This window comes from Acanthisitta chloris, unplaced genomic scaffold (assembly GCF_000695815.1).
Source record: "Acanthisitta chloris isolate BGI_N310 unplaced genomic scaffold, ASM69581v1 scaffold32814, whole genome shotgun sequence".
In the NCBI taxonomy this organism is placed as follows: Eukaryota; Metazoa; Chordata; class Aves; order Passeriformes; family Acanthisittidae; genus Acanthisitta; species Acanthisitta chloris.
The window spans coordinates 5,212-27,965 of NW_008671510.1; the positions used below are offsets into that span (position 1 = coordinate 5,212).

The following is a 22,754-nucleotide window of genomic DNA, read 5'->3' on the forward strand; positions in this document are numbered from 1 at the left end:
CTGAGTAGGTAAATAAATTCCTTAATCTGAGAAGCTGAAGGGGGTACAGTGAACAAGATAGCTCTTTTCTAATCCACTTTACTTCACACTTTTATACTTTATTAATATCTGTTTCCAAGTTTTTTGCATATACCATTTTTAGCTTGATGTTGTGCCTTCCAAGTGGAAAGCTGATTTATTGAGACCTTTACTAGTTCTGAATTCTCAAACTCTCTGCTTTGTAAATATAATTTTAACTTTGGAAGAGCTAAAATCTTTTCAGAACACATGCATTTCAAAATGCCTGCAGCTATACTAAGGTTTAAAAAACAGATTATTTCTTTTTTCCCAAAAGATAACTTTGGTGGAATTTAGATGTCATTGTGAGGAGAGTGACTTAACAGAATATTGCTTTGAGTAAGGAAACTTACATCTAAAAAAGTAAATTAATATAATTATAAAGCTACAGCTGTGAACTGTACTCAACATCTTTAGTACTATTTGCTTTTATATGCTTTCTCATGTCATCTTCATCCACTCTCCCTTTCTTGCTTTTCATACTGTTGTATGAACTGAACATGCAATTAGATATTGTATTAAAATGTTCTATGAAATAATTACTCCTTTTATGCTTCATGTTTTTATTTACTGTTTTCAGTAAATGCATAAAACCAAAACTATCTCAATAGATGCATGGACCCCATGAAACAAAAAATTATAGAGAAGGCTGATGCTTATCCCTGACACTGAATTAGCAGAGAAAAATGTACAGATTTTTAATACACAGTATCTCTCTACACAGTATATCTTTAGAATACCATATGCATTATCCAGCATTATGGAGGACTAAGGAAGATGATTTGGAATGACATTGACCTAGTTCTGTCAGCAGCAGTGAATATCAGAACACAGAAAATATGCATCCTGGCTAATAGTTCATGGAAGGTAGATACATGTAAATGAAACAAACAATCAACCAAAAACCAACCAAGAAACCAAATGTCAAAACCCACCCTGATTGTCTCTGTTTTAACCAAACAGTTACATTACTGATCAGCTGATGCTCTAGAATAGCTGTGGATTTTTAAAATGAGTGATTTAAGAAAACAACTGTTCATACAAGCAAATGCTTATGTGAGCTTACAAATTTAGTATCTTTAATATGCCACCTACATCCTGTGGTTCAGTCCTTATTTCTGTTTTAGAGCAAGTATGTGTGCCCTTGAAGCTTCTTGAGGTATCTCAAATCTCACTGCCTTCTCCCTACTGATTTCAGAATACTGCTCAATTAAAATGTGCACCTTCAGCATTTTTAGAGCTATTCCTAATTAAATTTTAAAGTATTTTTCCTTAATGCCCTCTATTAAGGAAAAAATAACTTAGATATTAATATTATGTATTTAATTGCTATTTTTTTCCAGAAATTTGTTTTCCTAGTCCATATGAAAAGATCATTTAAAACATTCTATACAATGTCATTACAAAAATTTTATTGACATATACCTTATGTTAAATAATATAGTACAGTATTACTGTTAAATTAATCAGAAATTAAAAAATAGGTACACTAGTATTGATTATCTATATTTATCAACACAGTTACAACCTATTTTCATGTGTTTTGTCTAAAAATAAAAGCTAATAAATAGGCAAGAAATAACTGCCTGCAAGAGAGAATATAGATGTGTTTCCTTACTACTCTGAAATTCTCCAAAGCATACTCAGCAGAGGGAACTGACAGTCTGCCCACTATGCATAATCCAGTTATAAATTCCACTGCTTATTTGCTCATTTTCTCCTATGCAGTGATAAAGCTGTGCAAACACACTGCATGCATACAATTTACACCCTAATCATGATTCTGTAATTTTCAACAAGTACTTTTATCCTTTGGTCTTGTCTCATTTCACTAGAGAAACAGACCATAATATTACTATACTGAGAATATCAAGAGTGGTAACCTACAGTACAGAACTACTGTTCATACAGTAGATTCACTAATTATTTTTTCTTAGAAAAAGAAGGATTTTAAAGTCTTACCTCTTGCTGGTTACAAAGTAGAAATTACGATGCTATTGCATAAGCAACACCTTTGTGCCCCTCCAAATTAAACTCTAGATTGCTACTGATCTACACGAAATGTGAACTCACCTGCTTACGTAGCTGTGTTGATTTTGATAACTTCATGAAGGTCAGATGTGGTTTAAAAGCTCTTTCTTCTCCTGCCAAGATCCCCTTTCCTTGAAATATCTTCTTCATGGCCTCTGGGGGGGGAGGGAGAAAAGTGTAGAGGTACAAAGATAGTACATAATAGAATGCTTAAAAATGTGCTTTCCACTGTAATTTGAGTCACAGCTGCTTCACATGGAAGAAACAAGATGATGAGTACTAAAAGGCAGGAAGATTCCTAGTTACCTTCAAAGGTACATATTACTTCATGTGAAAATGGTTTTATATTTGCAGTTAATATAGGATGCAAATTTGGCTTTACTAAAATAATGGCTATTAGAAAGCTGTCCATGCTGTCTGATTTTGCTATTAATATAGCAACTTAGCATTAGCACTGTTCAGGAGTCACTCTCACTGGAAGTTCTGGAAACTTTAGGAAAACTCTTGAGTATGTAACTGAACTGTCTCTCTTCAAAAACACTACTCTGTGGTGAGTTCTGTTACCTAAATTTGGTAATTTTACAAGAGAAGAATTAGCCCAACTTTTTATTCTCACAGGATGCTGAAAGGACCACCAGATTAAAACTTGTGAGGTTTTTACACAATGGTAATTGGGGTCCTATTACTATGGCAGATGCTGAAAATAGCCTGTCACAATGGTTGATGTGGGAAGTGACTTCCAGAAGTCATCTAGTCCAACCTCCCTGCTCAAGCAGGACCAACTAGTGCAGGCTGCCCAGCACTATGTCTGGGTGGGTTTTTCACATCCCCAAGGATGGAGACTCCACAACTTCTGTGGGCAAGTTGTGCCAGTGCTTGATCACCCTCACAGTGAAAAAGTATTTCCTGATGTTCAGAGGGACCCTCCTGTGTTCCAGTTTGTGCCCTTATCCTCTCTCTTCCCCCTTCATCCCATGGATGTATATAGAAATACAACTGCTATACAGATGTATAGATCTATGTGTCTACATCTATACATCTATATACCTAGAGCTACAGAGTTACTACATATCTATAGCTATGTATCTATACAAATGTACAGCTCACCTACTTGTGTTATTTCAAATTGTGTCTGTGGGAAACATTTCTAAATTTACACTGAATCCGCACTAAGCTACTGAGCAGCTGTGCACACAAATGCTGATGAATGATGGAATAACATATCAAAGCAGAAGGATACAAATACGTTTGCTGCTTCTTCAAACTGAGATATGGAAGTTCAAATAGGTCGATTTAGTTATGGTGTGCATGTACTTCCAAGCATCCAACAGCTGCTTCTGTTCTGGTGTTACTAAGCTAATAAAATCTTACAGTTATTTAAAACTGAAAGTTATCTGTAACAAAGTCATTTTCTGGTTCTGTGCTTGGTTCTTTGAACTGCAGCATTTGCAGACTCATTGACTTTGATGTTCCAGCAAAGGGTGAGTCTTGCCAAAATCAGGTTTACACTACCCTGTGATATTCTGACTCAGCCTTGTGGATAGTAGTCTTTTTTTTTTTCCCCCCTCTAAAAGCTCCAATTCTTTCTGCCATCACATCTTATGTCTTGCAGTCTTAGCTCCCACTCTGCAATTAGGATCTGTGCTGATGAGGACTTGCGCCTCTACAGGTGTCCCCTCCTAACTCCAGTAGGAGCTTAGTATCAGACCAGAGGTTTGTCAATGTGCACCTGATCACAGGACTCTAAACCCAGGATTCTCAACAGGGCAGACTAACCACACACATAAGAATGTGTGGGGCATTTGGTGGGACAGTTGGGCACTTTACACTGCTGAACATTGACCAGGTGGCCTGTGTGTCTGTGTTCTGTGCTAAATAGCTTTGTTTGACATCTGTTCTATTTATCTTTCAAAATTCCCCTTTCCTTCATACCTGGCAATTCTAATCAAGTAAAAACATAATGAAAAACTGGGTCAGAGGACAGGAAGTGTAACTACAGAGACTGCAGTTTTCAGTTAAACAGGTTTGTGTGTGTGTCCGCACATGTTCTCACAGCCATCAGACTTCTAACACAGCTTTGCCATGGCATAGTCTTATTAAGCATCACAAGCTCAAGACACTGGCACGCTTGCTAGTACTACAGATAGCCCCAGTTTTGCAGAATTTGACATGTATGGAAAGTGTAGTATTTAGTGGTTAAGCTGACTTATGAACATAAAGAGCACAATGTTTCCTTCTCCAAAGATAACAAAAATAAAAAGAAATCTGTGTAGATGGAGAGGGAAAAAAGAAACTAGAGAAAGCACAGGAAGGTTAAAAGATAATGTAATACTATTAATACCCATGCAGGTCTTTGAAGAAGTGTCTACAAGAAGGGATTTCAAAGAAATTAGGATGGACATATGGATGCTGTGGGCAAGTGAAAGTTCCAGGCCTGTGGGACAGCATGAAAGTGGATTTGTAGACTGGAAAATACACAGAAGTTAACGATAGGGATTGCCTGAACTGAAAGATATTAGAGGCCAGTGACAAGAAATATCAACAGATAACACCCTAACAAATGAGGACACCTCACCACTTCTCCAGGCATTATCATTCCTACCTAGACTGAAAAATCAAGCAAGATACATGTTTTCCCTTATTAGCCTCAGGCTGACCAATGTTTGCAGATCAAAGTATACCCTAGAAATGTTAAAGCTATTTTTAGAAGCTCAATGACTTCCTGGAACAAATTTTTGGACAGCTTTCAGACCATCTTTCATGCAGCATGAAGTGCTCTGTAATACCATTTTGTACCTTATCTTCATAATGTCGAAATTACTGAATGTCATCTGCCACTCTTACACTGAATGCAGCTGAATCCATTAGACAACACTTTCCCCATAATTAGAATGGAAATGTTATATATGAAGCTTACTCAGAACCACTATATACTGGAAGAGTTCAAAAATCCAACAGCTAGATCAATACAGAATGATTCATAGAAAAACTGCATGTTGAGCCATATCCCATAATACAAATGGCCATCTTCTTTACCAAGATTTCACTGGATATGGAAAACTGCTGCATATGTATGTTTTCTTCCAGACTATTAATTTCTGCTTGTCTCTAAACCATGTTCCTCCAGTTTACAGGTTTAAAATTTAGAACAGTATTCTGTCTCTTTATTGAAAATTCTTTTGACTTTACACTTGGAATTGAAGGAAAGCTGAGCATAGATAACTTAAAATTCTAACTATCATGTCAAGCCACATTAAAATTATTAAGTCCTTAGGTTTCTTTAAGAGATGTACCAAAGAGTAAAACAGAGTCAAGCCAATTTCCCAACTGCTACTTGGTTATACAGAAGTTAGGCCTTGCTGCAGCAAGTTGTCACTGTACCATACCACTATCATACATCAGCAGCCTAAATTGTTATTTCAAACACACATCAGGAGTATGCAGGGGCTGCTCTGTTTTTCCATCACCACACATGGATACAGAAGAAAGATGTGCTTATTAATAAAGTAGGATGAACTGGACAAAGCAATCCCCACTTTGCACAGAGATGCCAATACGTAACCTAAGCCTTACAAGACAATGACAATGTGAAGGCTCAAAGTGCTAGACTGAAATAGAAACTTAAGTAGGACTTCTTGATAAAACTTGCATATTTTTCCTGGCTTCTATCCATTCAAATATTTCCTGTATTAGATTAGATATTAATCACAGAATAGAGCATGTATATATTTGCTGAGAATTATATCCTTATGACTGCAGAACACTGCCACTCCCAACTTTAGAGCATGCTGCTCTTCTTGCTGTGAATCAGTCAAGTTTCTATACAGCCCAGTAATGTTCTGCTACACACATGAGTAAGGGCTATAACTAATGGCACATGGACTACAAGAAAACCTGTTGCAGCAGTACATTTTCAATGCCACTGTTAGCAATTTGGACCAGAAGCTTTTTGTTCACTTTGTACACATCTGTTTTAATAGAAAAATACAACAGCTTTAAGTTGCCAATTTTTTCAGCATGTAACTGACAACGCAAAATTCATTTTTCTTAGCTTGAGCCATCTGTAACTAAAGTAAACTAACTAAATTAATTGAATTAAACTATTTCCCTAGGCTGTCTGAATTCAGGGCAATGCAATTCACCCTAAAACAGACACTAAATGTGTGGTTTCCTTATCTTTAAACACGTTCATAAACTACCATCCTTGTCAAAACAGACTGCTCCCCTCCAGGCCCATACCTGCCACTGCTCCTACCTTTCGTGCCAACACTTATGTGGCTATACAGTAAACTGCACTGACAAACTGAATAGGTTAAAAATCAGCTGGCAAAGGTAAAAACGTTAATTAAACCACAGCTGAATACACCATGTGGCTGCACAATTCCTCAGCATAACAAAAGGGATTGCTTTGGTATGGTGGCAATGTAAGCTTATGCTTGAGTAAAGCTGTAATGTACCTAGAGAAGAGGATGGGCAGTATGACTTGCTTTCCATTTCTCTCCCTCTCTAGTGTGGACTGCTAGAAAATCAGTTTAGTGACATTAGACCTAATGTCATTTATATAAAACTAAAGTTAATGACTAATTAGGTATACTGCATGTCTGTCTAGTGCAGTCCTAGCTGTATTAAAATATTTAAGCCAACAAATCAACATTTCTTAAAAACAAAGGGCCAAAAGGAAATTAAATATTTATCTCTATAAACAGGAGAATAACTCTTCTATTCATGAAATACAAGCTCCCTCTCATGGTCAGACCATAACATGCATTATTAATCCATAAACCCAAAATCTGCAAATTCTGCAAGTAAAACAACAGGATCCACTTATTCACTTCTATCACCTTCAAACAGCACTTATAATATAATTATCAAAATAAAAATCAAAGCCAAACAGTCCATTAACCTTTCCAAATTCTGGCTTTCACTGGGGTAGAGTTAATGGTTTTCACACTAGCTAGTATAGGGCTATATTTTGGACTTGTGCTGGAAACAGGGTTGATAACAGAGATGTTTTAGTTACTGGTGAGCAATACATGCACAGAGCCAAGGCCTTTTCTGCACCTCACCCCACCCCTCCAGCGAGGAGGCTGGGGGTGCACAAGGAGCTGGGAGAGGACACAGCTGGGACAGCTGACCCCAACTGACCAGAGGGATATTCCAGACCATATGGCATCATGCCCAGAATACAGAGCTGGGGGAAGAAGGAGGAAGGGGGGGATGTTTGGAGTGATGGTATTTGTCTTCCCAAGTCACCATTATGTGTGATGGAGACCTGCTCTCCCAGAGATGGCTGATCACCTGTCTGCCCATGGGAAGTGGTGAATGAATTCCTTGTTTTGCTTTGCTTGTGTGTGCACAGCTTTTGTTTTATGCATTAAACTTTCTTTTCTTGATCCAAGAGTTTTCTCACTCTTACTCTTCTGATTCTCTCCTCCATCCCACTGGGGGAGGGTGGACAAGTGGCTGTGTGGGGCTTATTTGGTGTCTGGGGTTAAACCACAACAGTCCTTCAAATATTCTGTAGCATCACTGTTAGTGCAGAATTTCTAACAAGACTTGGACAAAGAGTGATTAAAATACTCCTCAAACTTCTGTCATAACACTTTAGCACTATCCTGGTAGATAATTATATGATGCTAATGTCTTTTAATGGATTGTTGGGAAATAACTAGCAAATCACAACAAACAGAAGATTCAGACCAGTTCTGCTTTTCCTGGACTTTTGTCTCTGGCAAACTTACACTTACATTGGTACTAGCAGACATGCACTTACCACATTCAGATGTTATTACTATCAAACAAATTTCCATATAATTTATTTAACTACATGGGCTCTTGCAAGAAGCTAATTTAACTTCATGTATTTTTTCTTGCCTGTATTATCAATATTTCTCCTTCAACTTTCATGTATAACACAAAATAACACATGATGTCAAAATTCACCTCAGAGCAGAAACCAAATATAATCTTGAAGCAGCAAACCAGAAGTAATTCTTTGAAGTACTATTTTTAATAAACTAAACTGAGGTCTTGCAAAAATTCAAACCAGCTGCATAAGTGATCTCTTTTTACTGTTCCATGGACAACAACAGAATGATTAGCATCCTGCAGGCAATACTGTTTTTTTTTTTTTCTTTCTGCCACCATTAGCTTTAAAATAGCAGTTTTCAAGGAACACAAGTTATAACACAGGAAATCTGCACTAGGAACCAGAATAAATTTGTGACAAGTAACTTTCATCAAACATACATAACCTCATAGCAGCATATACAAAGAGCTGAAGCAATCTTCACACAGACCTGACAATGGCAGCCCAACAGAAAAGAGTTTTTTCTCCAATATTCTCTCATGCAGCTCTCTAAACTTGTGTATTCAGATTACTATCCACAGAGCAGAAATACTTTGACATACAGCCTGTTTTGAATTAATGTATCAAATGTATTACAGGAAATAAACTCAATGGCACATTTCTGCTGATAGGGCTCTCTATATTAGAAGGTGTATTTACTGTGTCAAGAGCCCAAAAAGTACATGGTCTTTTCACCAAAATGCAACACCTTCAGTAGGGGTGGCCCTTAGAGGATTGTCTGCTAATGTTTTGCAACCACTGCATGCAAACTAAACTGTTGTGCAATTAACTCAGTAAGTGTACTCTTCTGTTAAAGGAATTACACATGTGATGTGCTAGGGAGAGTGAGGAGAATCCTAAGGACTCTCTTGTTTACCTAACTGATTTTGCAGAGTTCAGATAGATTCCTTTGTTCAGTATTGCTTCATATCCAAACTGCACTGTTCTGAAGGACATTTGTGTAATAAGAAATTACCTATTTTGATGATTATTTTTACACTAAATTATTTGCAATTTAATCTAATAAAGACATACATAGAAGCTATTTAATGTATTCATTTTCTTCCTACTCATACCTAGCCTTTCCAACAATTTCATATGTAACTAAGTTCACTTTTGAAATACACTTCTATCATGTTCAGTGTTACATAATTACAGACCTAAATTATTTTTCTTCTGGCACAAGCATCAATACAAAATCTGAATTTGCTTTCATGAATTATAGGCTACCTTTTGTGAAAGAATATCAGAACTTCCAAAATGCACAAAAAGATACTCTGAAATCAGCAGGACTTCAGAAGTTACACTTATGACAAGAAATGTTAAAATAGTCATACCCATTTAACGTTTTCAGTCATTTTACAATTTTCTTCTGGTAGTGTTCATCCCCCTGCCCTGTTTCAGAGCTAAAGTCAGATGAAACAAACATCACTGTATAAATATAGAGACTGAATGACAGGCCTAAGTCCATGAGTTGGCAAAAGTAAGCACTGAAATAAGAAACATTTTTAACAAACAGCAGTGTTAAGTGAAAACAATAATACACAGCTCTAGTTCTAATATAAGCAAAGAATGCTCACCAGTTTCAGTAGTTTTACTTTACAAAGAAAACATAGCTTTGCTTGTTTGCTAAATTTGACTATAATATTTGTCTATAAGGAAGGCATGACAAATTGAAAAACAAAGACTGAAATCTGATCTCATCTCTACTTGGCTAGTTCTGACCAAAATCTGGTTCTAACCAGATTCACTAGTCTAACACGTGTAGAGAATCACTCATAGCAAACTCCTTCATTTCCTATAGTTAAAAGATATTTGTCTCTCCATGTCTAGCAACTTCATTTATTTTGGAGCTCTTAACTATAAACTTCTCAAAATCAAAGGTTACTGTCACTAACAAACCATTCAACCCTCTCACAGGAAGTACTGAAAGGGAATAGAGTTTATGAATTATCTCACTGTTTATAAAACAGCACACACACAACATTCTGTTGCCTTCAAAAGAAATCTACAGACAAACTCAAAGACAAGGATGGGGAAGCCTATCATCCAAAGAAGTGAAGAAATACTTGGTAGATTCAACCTTTGAAGCAAGTATGGGATTATTTGACCACTGAAACCTCTCTGGAACTGAAAAAATTATTCAATTTCTACCATACTGAACATGAGAAATATTTATCAAGGTCTGCATAAAATAATAAAGCATTGCCCAGTAACAGCATAAGCAATGTAGTAAGCTGAAAAGCTCAGAGTCTTCTAGTCAACCTTTCTTTAAAATGTAAGTTAAAAAATACTAAAATTTTTCTAAAGGCACTTCATAAACTAAACTTATGAATTGCTAGAGAAAGCACTGTATTAATAAAGACTTTTTCAATCTTTTGCTTTGTCCTGGACTGCAGAGAGGCAATGTGACAGCAGCAGTCTTTGCTACTCTGCAAAATGTCCTATATGGGTTATTACTCTATTAAAAAATGGTGTGACCTCACATTCCTCAGAGCACAAAAGATAATTCATCAATACTGAAAAACTCGTGCAAAGAGTCTTTCCAAGAAATAGTTGGAATTGTCGGGATAGTTTTAAAGGACACCAATGAATTACAGACACTACTGTTCTCTGAGCATTTCTATTTAATATCTGTAAACAACATAGTTTAAGTGCAGACTCATAGACAGCTAAAAAACTTGGACCAAAACAAGATAGCATGGAGTCTCTACATCCCATCTACAAATCTGCACTATGGTTTTTACATATCAGAGAACAGTACTGTCTGTAATTCATTAATATCCTTTTGAACTATGCAAAGTATGCTAGGAAATTCAGTAAGTAGTCTTTGCAGCTGTTAAAGGTAAATTAATGTTGACAACATTAGCATCAACTTATCTTCGTGCCCCATTCTCATTTAGGTTGTCAAAAAGTCTTTAAAGCACTTAAACGAGATTGACAAGTTGTACCTGCTATTTCCGAAAGTACAGCTGTATGATCATTGTCTGCCAACTTCACAAATCCAACTTCATTTCTGAAGTGATCAATTCCTTGAAAAGACAAATCTACTGTTTTTCCTTTCAGGAGATCTTCTACAAAAACCTTGCTGTCTGAAAGAGCACCAACTGCTCTGTCAAGAAGAAAGAAAATATGTCAAATGTATTTATACTGTTTGCATTGCTATCAATCATTATATCAAAAATGTAGCAAAGTTTTATTAGTATCCATTTGTTATCTACTCAGGCAATTTCACACTACTTCCTACCAATACAGTCAGAAGTATTATTGCTATTTTATAAAGGTAAAGTGGTTCATACACTGTGCTATAAAACTAGCAATAATAAGACAGACATAGCAGCAAGTGTAATTCCTTAAAAGAGTTTATCTCAGTCCTCAAGGTAACCAGATGATAGTGTCTCTATTACTTTGTGCATCCCATTTAAATAAATGCTTATTTGAAAAAGTATTTAGTTTTCCATTCTTAAATTAACTTTTTTCCTCTCCTCAGAGGTCAATTGAATTCTCTAAGACTCTGTTTCATTTAAATGTTAGTTAATATTATAAACAGAGGTTTATTTAAACAGAGGTGACATTACACATATAATTATAAAATAATACTGAAATTACAACTCATTGAGAACTGTTATTAAAGGAAGTACTATCTAAATTGCTGCTGACTTTCCATAAGAGCTAAGAGACATACACACACCTCAAGAAACAGGTACAAGCCTAGTAACCTTTTAATCATTTTAATTAGCCACATCAAGTGTAAGTACAATTACACGAAATATTTGTTTTGACCTGCACTTGAAGTGATTCAAATGCTAAACGAACTACGCAAACATTCTTGGTGCATTCTAAAAGATCTCTGACATGGTCAGAGTTTTACATTCGCGAAGCTGAATGTCCTCCTGCCCCTAAAGCAACGCTGCCTGCAGCAACACTAGATGGCAGTGATAGGTTAAAAACGCTCAGGAGAGCGTTTCTCACCACCTGTCCCAGCTGGATGAAGGCCATCACCATCATTTCTAAAGTAGGCCAAGTTATATTATTTCAGCCTGTACAGTTACAAGCAGCTGTACACACGTCTCCATTGTGTTTAACAAGATGAACTCTGGATGAGAACTATGCATTTAAATTGCAACCTAGGCCAGGTAAAGAAAGACATTAAGGTTGATTACATGACAAAATATCTTTGATTGATAGAGTCTTCCTGTGGTCTTTTTATAGGGCTTTAATCTACAACCTACAAGTACTTTAGCTCCTATAAAACCACTTTAAACAACAATGTCATTACTTGTTCCCTGGCAAAGATATTTTTCTTTGAATATATTCTGTCACTTACCTTTTATCACAGTTAGACAAGCCTATTCCTGTGTCTTCCCTATGTGCTACACTTCGAGGCCTTTCAGACACATGATCTAATACTGGTTATACCTGTCAGATCACTTCACACATAATCATGTGTAGATTTATTTACTGACATGAACCTGAAAATTGTTCCAAAACAAGTACAGGTATTTCAAATACACTGAGTCAAGCTTGCAGTGGGCTTTCAAGTAGTGAACCACACATGTATCTAAAACCCACTCTTGGATTTCTTACATCTGAGAACTGGTACACAGTCCTGGAAAGCCTCTGCTCCACAGCTGAACAAAGATTTTTATTTCCATTCCATAGGGTGTGCTGCAGAACTCACTGACCAGCTCAACTCTACCTGATGAGCTCTGTGAAAGGTCAATTCAAACAGTGCAGTGTGTTTTCAGTTCAGCACTGTGGCATTGCAGGCTTAGTTCTATTTTTTCTTTTACATATAATATTACAAACACTAAAATATTTAGAAAAATAGTTGCCATCTCAGTCTAGCATATTTTGGGTTTTGTATTCTATCAATCACTTTATAATGTCTAACAACTGCTTCGTAAGAGTAATTCACAAAGACAAACATTTCTACCGAAATCAACAGCAAAAAACACAACAGTGGTATTTTCTTGTTATTCCATACCAAATAGTATTTACAATGCCAACTAGTAGTTATGCTCAGTGCAACTAACCCATAGAGGTATCAAAAGTTCACAAGCATTTAGCTCCAAAGTGAAAAAAAAAATTGAAAAAATAATAATAATAAAATAATAAAAATAATTTAACAGCATATTCTATGTAAATACGCACTAGAAATAGTGCCTGTTGTCTTCCTATATTGTTGTAATGTAAATATTATAACACTTAAAATACACGCAGTTTCCGTTTAGAAATTTGAGTTGTTAATTTTGATTACTTGCTACAAAAAGCAATCTTGCAAAAAAGCCAAACTGAATTCTTTCAGCTCTCTGATTTGTAATGAAAACGTGAGATTCACAGAGTCTTTGACAGAAAACAAGCAAGAAAAACTTGACACTATAACCTTGTAATGAAGGCAACATCCTGATTTCTAGTACCTGATCCCAAGACTATGCATACAGTTAGCATGGATTAGAACTCCTTTGCTTGAAGGGAGTCCTGTCATGACTCTTGCTTGCTTTCTCTCTGGTTTCAAAATCTCACATTCTTGACTTCATACAGTCCTACAGAAAGAGACGTAAAGTGTATTCATGAGGGCTAGAGCACAGTCAATCAGTGAGGAAGCTCACAGGTCTGGATTCCTTGAGAAAGAGAGGCCTAGCATACAGATCTTCCATTTTCAGGGTGAAAGCTGTACGCACTAAAATACCATACAAAGGGCTTTGTGTCGAATTGAATGTTATGTTTAGCACATTCTTATCACGCATTTTGACTTCAAATAGCATTCAACACATTTCATTTCTGTATAGACAGAGGCACTATTGTGCAAACACAGTTGAAAAACTGTAGATATCTAAGTAACTTAATGGATCCAAACCTAAGGATCTGTGAACTCTCAAACACACAGCTGACTAGCTGCACTTTGTTTGACAGATTGCTCTCACCCTACATTACACACAGGTTCTTTTTGCCAGCCTGGATCTTGGTTTCTCTCCATTAACCTCCTACCAAAAATTGGTGAAGCAAAGAAAGGAAAATCCAGCCTTTCACTCTTCGAGTTCTCCCAGAAGATTAAACAGAAAACATTGGTTATGAAAATTTTTTTTAAAAAATCCCATATAAAAGAGAATGCAATCTAGAATACCTGAAGATAGCTGAGCTAGAAACCTATAGGAGGCATCTGGGCAGGGAAGGGGTGAATCTCTGAGGAAGCTGCTGCTGACTAGAGGACAGTCCTGAGTGCCTGGACTGTGGAGTTCTGCTGGGAGAGGCAGAGAAGAACTCTGTAAGTCAGTGCTTGGGTGGCAGTCAGACAGTGAAAGCTGAGAAGGACCTGAGCAGCAGATGAATTTGAGACTATTTGTTTTGGTATACAGTTTCGGGCTCCAACAAAACATGAGGACGTGTATTTGCCTTTGAGATACCTTCTCACATTCTCTTTTAGAAAAGTTCATACTTCAAACCATTTCAAAAACAAGTCTCACACAAACAGTTGGTGGTTGTTCTCACCCATTTTCAGGTGCTATCACAGTGTGCCTACTCCAGGAAACAGAAGGCACATGAAAGGGGGACCAGCAGATGCAGTATCCTTTGCTTGCCTTTCTATTCTCTGTTCTGGCTGTTTCTCTCCCTTTAGATCAGACTGTTGGAGGTGAAGACACTGACAGATTTGCATCTTCACAGGAGAGGTAAGAGGCCTCAAGGATATAGCATTCAAGGAAACAAGTGTGAAAAACAAGCAAGGTAACTGATACACTGATCTCATTATTTTGAGGAATGTCAAATGTTTTTAGCCAAAACACTTAGACGCATGTCCTTGGCTACCATGTGGTTCCTACATTCTATCTTGGATTCTAGCTTTCTTCAGAGCAATTTGCACTTTAACAGACAAACCAAATTTTTTTGGGGAACAAAATTATTCATCACACACTTACTAGACACATTATTTTGTAACTCTATTGCCATAACCAAAGCAATGTCTCACTGTGCTTACTGTGAGACACTGTGAGACATTACGGAGTATATGGACCACATGCCTAATAACACAGTAGAGAAAAATCAGTAAGATGTATATAGAGACATGTATGTATATACATGTCAGAGGACCCCTGAAGGAACTCATCTGGGGGAGATGAAACCATGAGGCTTCTGTTTCACAGAAATATAAAGATCTGATAAATTTTGATTCCTTAGCAATTCACTACAATATTTACACATAAGCAACAGAGGATTCTCAGATGTTCAGACAATATCAGTAGGCCATTTACCAGTATTTTACATAATACTCTGTTACAGCTACCAAAGTGTTTGCGATCTCAATTCTGCAATTATAATGTGCTTATATAGAGACACCACAATGCTGGTGGTGCTACAGGGCACCACATCTAATCAGAAACTGTTCACAAAGTCTGTGTAAAGCAGGACTATAAAGTACAATACATGTTTTCATTTCAAGGCAAATTAGATAGACACATGAATTATTATTATGAACATTCATCAATTATGGCTGTATAGACAGACTTAAAAGTCTGAACATCTTTGTGCTAACCACTGAATTTGTACATTAGAGTAGGTTTGTCAGATAGCAGCACAACATATATAAAAAATTCCCCTCACAAAACTTATGTTTTTGATAAGGTGTACTACCACCTTTCTTTTAGTGCACTTAAATTTTTAGTATAATACATTGATTTAGTGGCATTAAAAAAAACCCTGAAACTGCATGAGGCATTAGCTTGGAGCTAAGGTTTGTTTCATTAAAATCTTTCAGTGACAATCAGTAATTTGGCTCCTAACATTTGCTAAGCTATGAAATTCTGAAAACTTCCCTGTTCATCTGTTCAGTGTCCCCCATATCAAAACATTGTTTTAAAATAATTACTTCAGCAAACATGAGATTTGTGCATGCACATTCAGCACACAGTAAGAAAAATGCAAGGGAAAAACACATACTTTGTTATGAATACCATAAGTTATGAAAATGGCTAAATTAAGATTAGCATTTTTAAAATAACATGAAGTAAATGATCAACAACCCTAGCAATTTAAGGCAACATATTGCAAAGATAAGCATCAGTTAACCCTTCTAGTCTTTATGTGAACTCCTCCAGCAAAAATACTAGTATATACTGAATTTACCACCAAATACCTACATGCTAATTTCTTCTTCATTGGATAAATGCATCACTAACATGGTGACATGCAACGAGCCAGAGCGAACCATTGCTTTGGAAAGTCTTTGATCCTGTTGTATTATTGCATTTTGGACAGCCTGAATATTGCCAGTAATCTGCGAAGAAAGACACAGAAACAACAGTTAGCCATTACAATTACTGTATCCCATCATGCAAGAGACAAGAGAGCACAGAAACTGAAATCAAACGTTTATGGAAAAACCATTCTAGCAGAAGAAAGTGTTATCCTCTGCCAAAACTGTGTTAGGTGATCCCAAACTGAGTATAAAGAGAGTGATTAATAAATCCCTGGGCACTCCCCATCACATCTTAATAGGAGTTTCCTTCCATAAGTATGATAAACTGCTGAAGCAAATTGTGATCAGCCAGTTTTACAGTGCCAGTAACGCCAACAAGAGGGTTCTTCAAGAAATTCCTCTGCCCACTTTGCTAAAGTTGTATGTTAGTATGTGCAGACAAATGACTGAAAAAAGAAAGAATCTTTGCAAGACTGGGCACATACAAAACAGGAATATTCAGTAAATAATTTGCAGGGATATTCAACTTACAATTCTGATTATACTGTCCAATAAATATATAATTTATATACTATTTTCATGAATTTCCATACAACATCTATGCCGTTCTAACTTCAGCAGTCTTTCTCTTTAAAATTATTTGAATTACATTTTCTTCACAGAAAATTATTTCTATATATGTACTATAAATGTATCAAAAATGCTTACTGTGCTTGCCATTATGCTAGTTATATTGCAGGGACTTGAAAACCAGAACATCAAAAACCTGCGACAATTCTTGAGTGTGTTAGTGGAAATTAAATCAAATCCAATAACCGCAACCATCTGACAAAACAAGTTATTTCTTAAAGCATGGCAAGCAAAGACATTACAGATGAATCAGCTTTGGTGTATAAAGTCTAAGAAGCATGTAGAAAACGTCAACTTGATTTTTTTGTGGTTCATTTATTCGAAATTCAGTGGTGAATTCTTCACAAATGTACATACTGACTTTTACAAGAAAAGCACAAGTAGCTCTTAGGTTGAGAAAAAAAAAGACTTGATATATTTTGGTAGTTCTATTAATCCTAAGTAACACATACATTTCCTAGAAAAACCCACATCTAATGGGAGGGTTCAGTGTTTTTTGGACCGAATTTCCTAAGATGAGTTTTGCCATGCAGAAGTTTTACGTAATGTGTCATAGATATCTAGTAGTGTCATGTAAATAAACCCAAATTATAAGTCAAAGGAACCAATACTAGGGAGGGTGAGGAAGAGAAGGGAAGATAAAAGCCCATTGCCAGAACAAGGTGATACAGCATCTACAAAACCACAAGTGTCTTAGGTAGTGCAAGACATATGAAGAAAATACCACCAACATTTTGATCGTAAATCATGTTGTAATAAGATCACCTTCCTTCATATGTCAGAATGGGTAAATAACACTTTTATTGTCTCAGATATAGGAGAAATTTAACCCACATTTAAGCAATGAACTGTTAAATGTAATCCCTGGTAATTACAATGAATTGACTGAATAATTATATAAGTTTATAAACTACAGCAAATGCAGGTATCTCAATAAAGAAAAAAAAGAAACAAAACTCAAAAAGAAATAAACTATCACATTAATTACAATTTTGATCCGTTTTCAACTATTACTTCTAAATTTAATTTGCACCTGTGAGCGGGCAAAGGAAACCCATACATGCAAGTGTACAAGCCCTTTGGAGTACAGAAGTCAGGTGTGGAACTGTGTTATCATAGCAGTAAAACTATCCCAGCTCTGAGAGATCAATGGTATTCAGCAGTTAGATTAGCAGCCAATACCCCACATCCCCTCACCCATATAGTTTCCTTCAGTAGTACTTCCAGGTCCTTTTCTGCTCTAGTCCTAAACCACCACCAGCTCCCTCATATATTCAGTTCTGGCTTGGGCAGGAAACAGCACATGCTGCACAGGGCTGACAGGCTAACAACCAGGCAGATGCTCATACAAGAGCTGGCAGGTCTAGAAGAACAGGCAATTGCCACACACACACTACAGTCTTCCACACAAGGATGTTCTTTCAAGGCTCTCTCTTTTACGCAAGCACCAACTACACAAAAATTGTAGGAACTTACGACCTCTGAGAGGTCAATTTTGTGATCCAAAGTTGGACACCAGGTTGAAAACTCACAGCAGGTTCAAAACTCACAAACACCCAGTGGAGTTTTAACAGAGCAAACAGGCTAACGCCTGTATAGACTCCATTAGGAAACCAAGCTAAAAACCTAATAAATAACACAGCTTGGGAACAGAATTAAGTCCAAAGATGGCGAGTTAGCAGCTCCAGAGACAAATTGTTGCTTGAGCCCACTAAGAAAGTATGAAAAAACCTGACTTTTGGATAATGTAAAATAGAAAGAAAACTGAGCATGTTCTTTTTGGGTAAGTGACAATGCTCTTCACAATCTACACTGTTTGGAAACAAGAAAAAAAGGTATGTTTTTCAGAATTTCAGAAATTTACTTGTAAGATATTTTCCCCAAAGTTATGTGATCAAAATGTAAGACAACAGCTGTAGAACAGGAGAGCCATTACAATGCATATCATAATTTCAGATTTGTTCCATTTTCTCCAATAAATCTAAGGTACAATTAACATTTTGAGTGTGCTGAATTTTAATTAAGCAAAATAAGACTCTTCTTCCAATGCTGTATAACAAGTGGTGACCCACTGCATAAATAAAAACTTTAAATTGCTATTTAACCTGTTTACATTACCTTACAAAGATTTATATTTCAGCTGCTATCATGGTGACTATTTCACCTGAGATTGCCTAACTTCATTAGAAGAAATGTTTGAAGGCAGATCATACTCAACAATCCTTCCCTCTGAATTTCTTTAAAAAATGCTCAAAAAAAGCCTGAAATACTGAATTCCAGGTCCCCTCTCCCATTACTTGGAATATGTTATTCTGAAGAGTAACCGAATAACACAGTTTTGCTTATTGCAAGGATACTACTAGTAAACAAATATAAAGACTTCAAGCTTTAAAGATTTAACAGATCAATTATGATTATAATCAAGCTGGAGGACCCTGACAGGCTAACCTACCAAGTGGTAACACATCACGTAAGTCACAACTTCAAAAGAAAAGACAAACAGAAAAGGATACAATGATAATCTAAATAATAATTTAACTATCTTTGCACACGTAATAATGCAAAGTTCAGTATAAATTCAAAATTAATGGAACAACACATTTCATTTCTGAAGATTCAAAACATAATTAAAATGAAAACAAGGAAACTCTTCAATTTCCAAGAGGAACACTTCATGAAATGTTTCAGAAATATCCCTTATTACAAAATGGCTCCCAGTGTAAAGCTTAAATACCTATGTAAAATAAGAAAAAAGAGTAGTAATGCCTAAAATGCTTCACTGGAATAAAATCAGATCTTAAAAAAAATAAAGGTCTCTCATTATTAACTGAAATACTACCAGCAATTACCACATTCCCTCTGGCTATCAAGAAACCAGTTGTCTAAATTCTGGCTAATGTTGCTTATACAAATTCCAACACGTATTTTCTACTTTCAGAAAAATTCTACCTGTAAGGCAAGTATAAACAAAACTTTCTAGCAAAGTCCAGGAATCCCCAAATGCTCTGAGATTTGATTTAAAGAATTGTTTCTTTACCTCTATAAATTACATGACACTAAAACACACGACATATAAAAAACCATGCATAGTTAAACCTTTCTAACCAGCCAGTGAACACAGTAACAACCATGAACAGGAATTCTCAATTATCAGATTATATAACCCCTACATTGTTCTCGTACTTGTTAAATCATGGAACAGACAGGAGGAAAAGATATTTCAGAATAAGGTGGCACAAAAGATATCCCACAATATTTGTGTCAGGGTATCCCGAACAGTACAAAACCAACCTTTACAATCTTTTCTCCGTGTCCTATGTTTTGAAAAATCAAAGACTGCACTGTAATTTTTAAACCTACATATTCTCTTACTCTCCTTTCGCTTTCTCAGAGAACAGATAGTACTGATGCAGGCGGAGTTAAAATTCACCTGAGATCATTCCTGATATGAAGAAAAAACCCAAACAAATTTGCAAATGGTGTTAAACTGTTGGGCTCAACTTTCAAAACATAACGCACCACCTTTCCTTGTTTCAGACACAAGAGGTATCAAAGATGTACCAGAGATAACCAAGAGCCTGTCATCAGAAATCATTCTCATCTACTGCCTAAGTGAGACAACTCATGCTAACAGTAAGAAAATACATTTTCTTAAAGAGCTCTCTGCACTTCTAGAATCCATTTGAAGAACTTCTCACTAAAACAATAAATGTGTGAATTTTAAGTAAGATGACCAGTTTTACTGGGAAATGTTAAACTGCAAACTGCCAAATTAAAACAGCAACAGATCCAAATATAAATTCCTATCTATACGGAAAGCTAAAAATATTGCTAGAGATTTTCCTTTTAAATTAAATGGGAATGTCTCTCTCCCTTATTCTAAATGAACAACAAAACAAGCAATCCTGTAACAGTACAGAGGGAGAGTTTCAGCCAGCTTCAGTCAAAAGAATGTGAAATCCGTAAGACTGACAAACTGAATCAAAAGATAAATATTTTTCCTCTAGTCTTTTCCAGATAAGTAATCTTATTCACAAAAACGTTATGTAAGGTTACTCTTTGAATAGGCTGCTAATGTTCCTTTAAAATACCTGAAAAATACTGTTTTGCACAATATCAAACACTGTTCTTTTTATAAACACATGCAGCTGTTGAAGTAATTCTGATTATACCAAAATTACTATAATTAGTATATAAAAGAATATCACCTCTGGATTGGTAATTGGAAGAGAAATGAAATAATTCGGCTGATACTGTTTATTCTTTTTCTTCTTTCTCTCAATGCCTTCTTCACTTTCCCCTCCAGTAGTCCTCTTTCTTTTCTTTTTAATATTTATTTCAGAGGTTGCACACACTGAAGAGAAAAAAAAATTACTTTCAGCATACAGACGGAACAAAGATACTCAATATCATGCCACCAGGAGCTGGAGCATGTCTTCCCACTCATCTGATGTGCCCATGCTCTGAACTGTCTGACTGGGACTCTACTCCAGCCTGAATTAAGTATCATACTTGCACTAACAGCCTACACCTCTAAGCAGGCTGCATAAGCTGCTAACATAGATATACAGCTTCCAAACGACTGTTTCACTTAGCCAACATATGCTGCAGTGCAACAGGCCTGCAAATTGTCCACACTTGAACATGAGTGTGACTTTAGAGCAAAAGGGCCAATATTAAGTTTCAAAAATCCCATGCATGCTGCATTTTGGGACCTAAACCACAGCAATGCATAGGACTGTTAAACAAAAAAGTTGTAGTAGAGTAAGGCCGGCCAACCTATAGCTGAAGGACTAAAACCAGCTCAGAATAAAACTTAATCCCTGACAGATCTACTGCCTCCTCCTTTCCCAAAGGCAACTTTCAATACAGTGAAAGAAAAGTGTATGTCCTCAATTCTTCCTTTGTACATAATTTGTTTTTCTCTCAGCTTATTTCCTTGAACCTTTACAGACCCTCTCCCATCATCTGGCCTGACACATATCCATACCCTGACCAGGCTGCAAACATCCACTGTCCAATCAGAGGTGTACTTCTAGCCCCACAGCTGGGAATACTCATACTGAGAGCTCATAAAATCCATCACTTGAGAAGCTCATATACAGCAATGTGAACTGACATACAAAATGTCTTTATTCTGTGACACTACTGCAATGGATCACAAAATGGGAAATCTGCAATATGCTCAAGTGTTTGCAGGACTAATCAGAGATGCTCTGGACTGAATCCTGTTTTCAGGGAGACTGTTCCATGTGCACAGCCCACTTGTACATGCCAACAGGCAGGATCAAGAAGTGAGTGCAGGATGAAAGCACAGACATGCTTTCATACTACTTTTGTTTAATGTACTTACTAGCACATTCATCTTCAATATCTGTGTCAACAAATGGCATTTCTGCCATTAGAGAGTCTACTGAATTGGCAGCACATGTCTCTTCTCTCTGTTGTGTCTTTTTCTCATTCTCTTGAAAGATTTTCTCTTGCTGTACATTTTCCAGCCCATCTGTAATATATTTTAAATAACACACTGACACTTAGTTTTTGATATAAACTAAGAGACATTATACACAAGCAACATACCAAGTATACTTTTCTCTAATTATCAGCAAATAAATATTGACATATTACCCCTTTAAGGATCCTGTTTTTCCTTCTTGTCAGCATGTATGTGACAATATTTTAACACTTGATGTGGAATAGCAAAAAAAAGGAGTTCAGCCTTCTATATTTTAATAACTTAAAGTCTTGTTTGGTTCCAAGTAAATGCCACTACATGCAAAAAAAAAGATACTTATAATTGAGCATTTAAAAAAATAGTCTTCAGACATCACATAAAGTTCACTTTAGATAACAGCAATGGCACATGGAATTCAGTGCAGACAAACACTGGCAAATTAATTCCACTGTAAACACACTGAAAAGGAGGCATGAAGAACCAGGAAGAGAATCCTACCATTCTACATGTAACAAAGAGTTCTCAGCTGACTACATCAT

The 22,754-nt window shown here is 36.3% G+C and overlaps 1 protein-coding gene across 1 annotated transcript; it reads right to left on the reverse strand.

The window, feature by feature from the left end:
* Window positions 1-406: 406 nt before the first annotated feature.
* LOC103801708 (A-kinase anchor protein 7 isoform gamma-like) lies at window positions 407-22,263 on the reverse strand (the record flags this gene model as incomplete). Its single annotated transcript, XM_009074130.1, has 6 exons — window positions 407-412; window positions 2,131-2,243; window positions 10,888-11,048; window positions 16,072-16,208; window positions 20,969-21,114; window positions 22,114-22,263. Coding segments are annotated over 6 exons (713 nt in total), but the record flags the coding sequence as incomplete, so codon positions are not given.
* Between the last annotated feature and the right edge of the window lie 491 nt (window positions 22,264-22,754).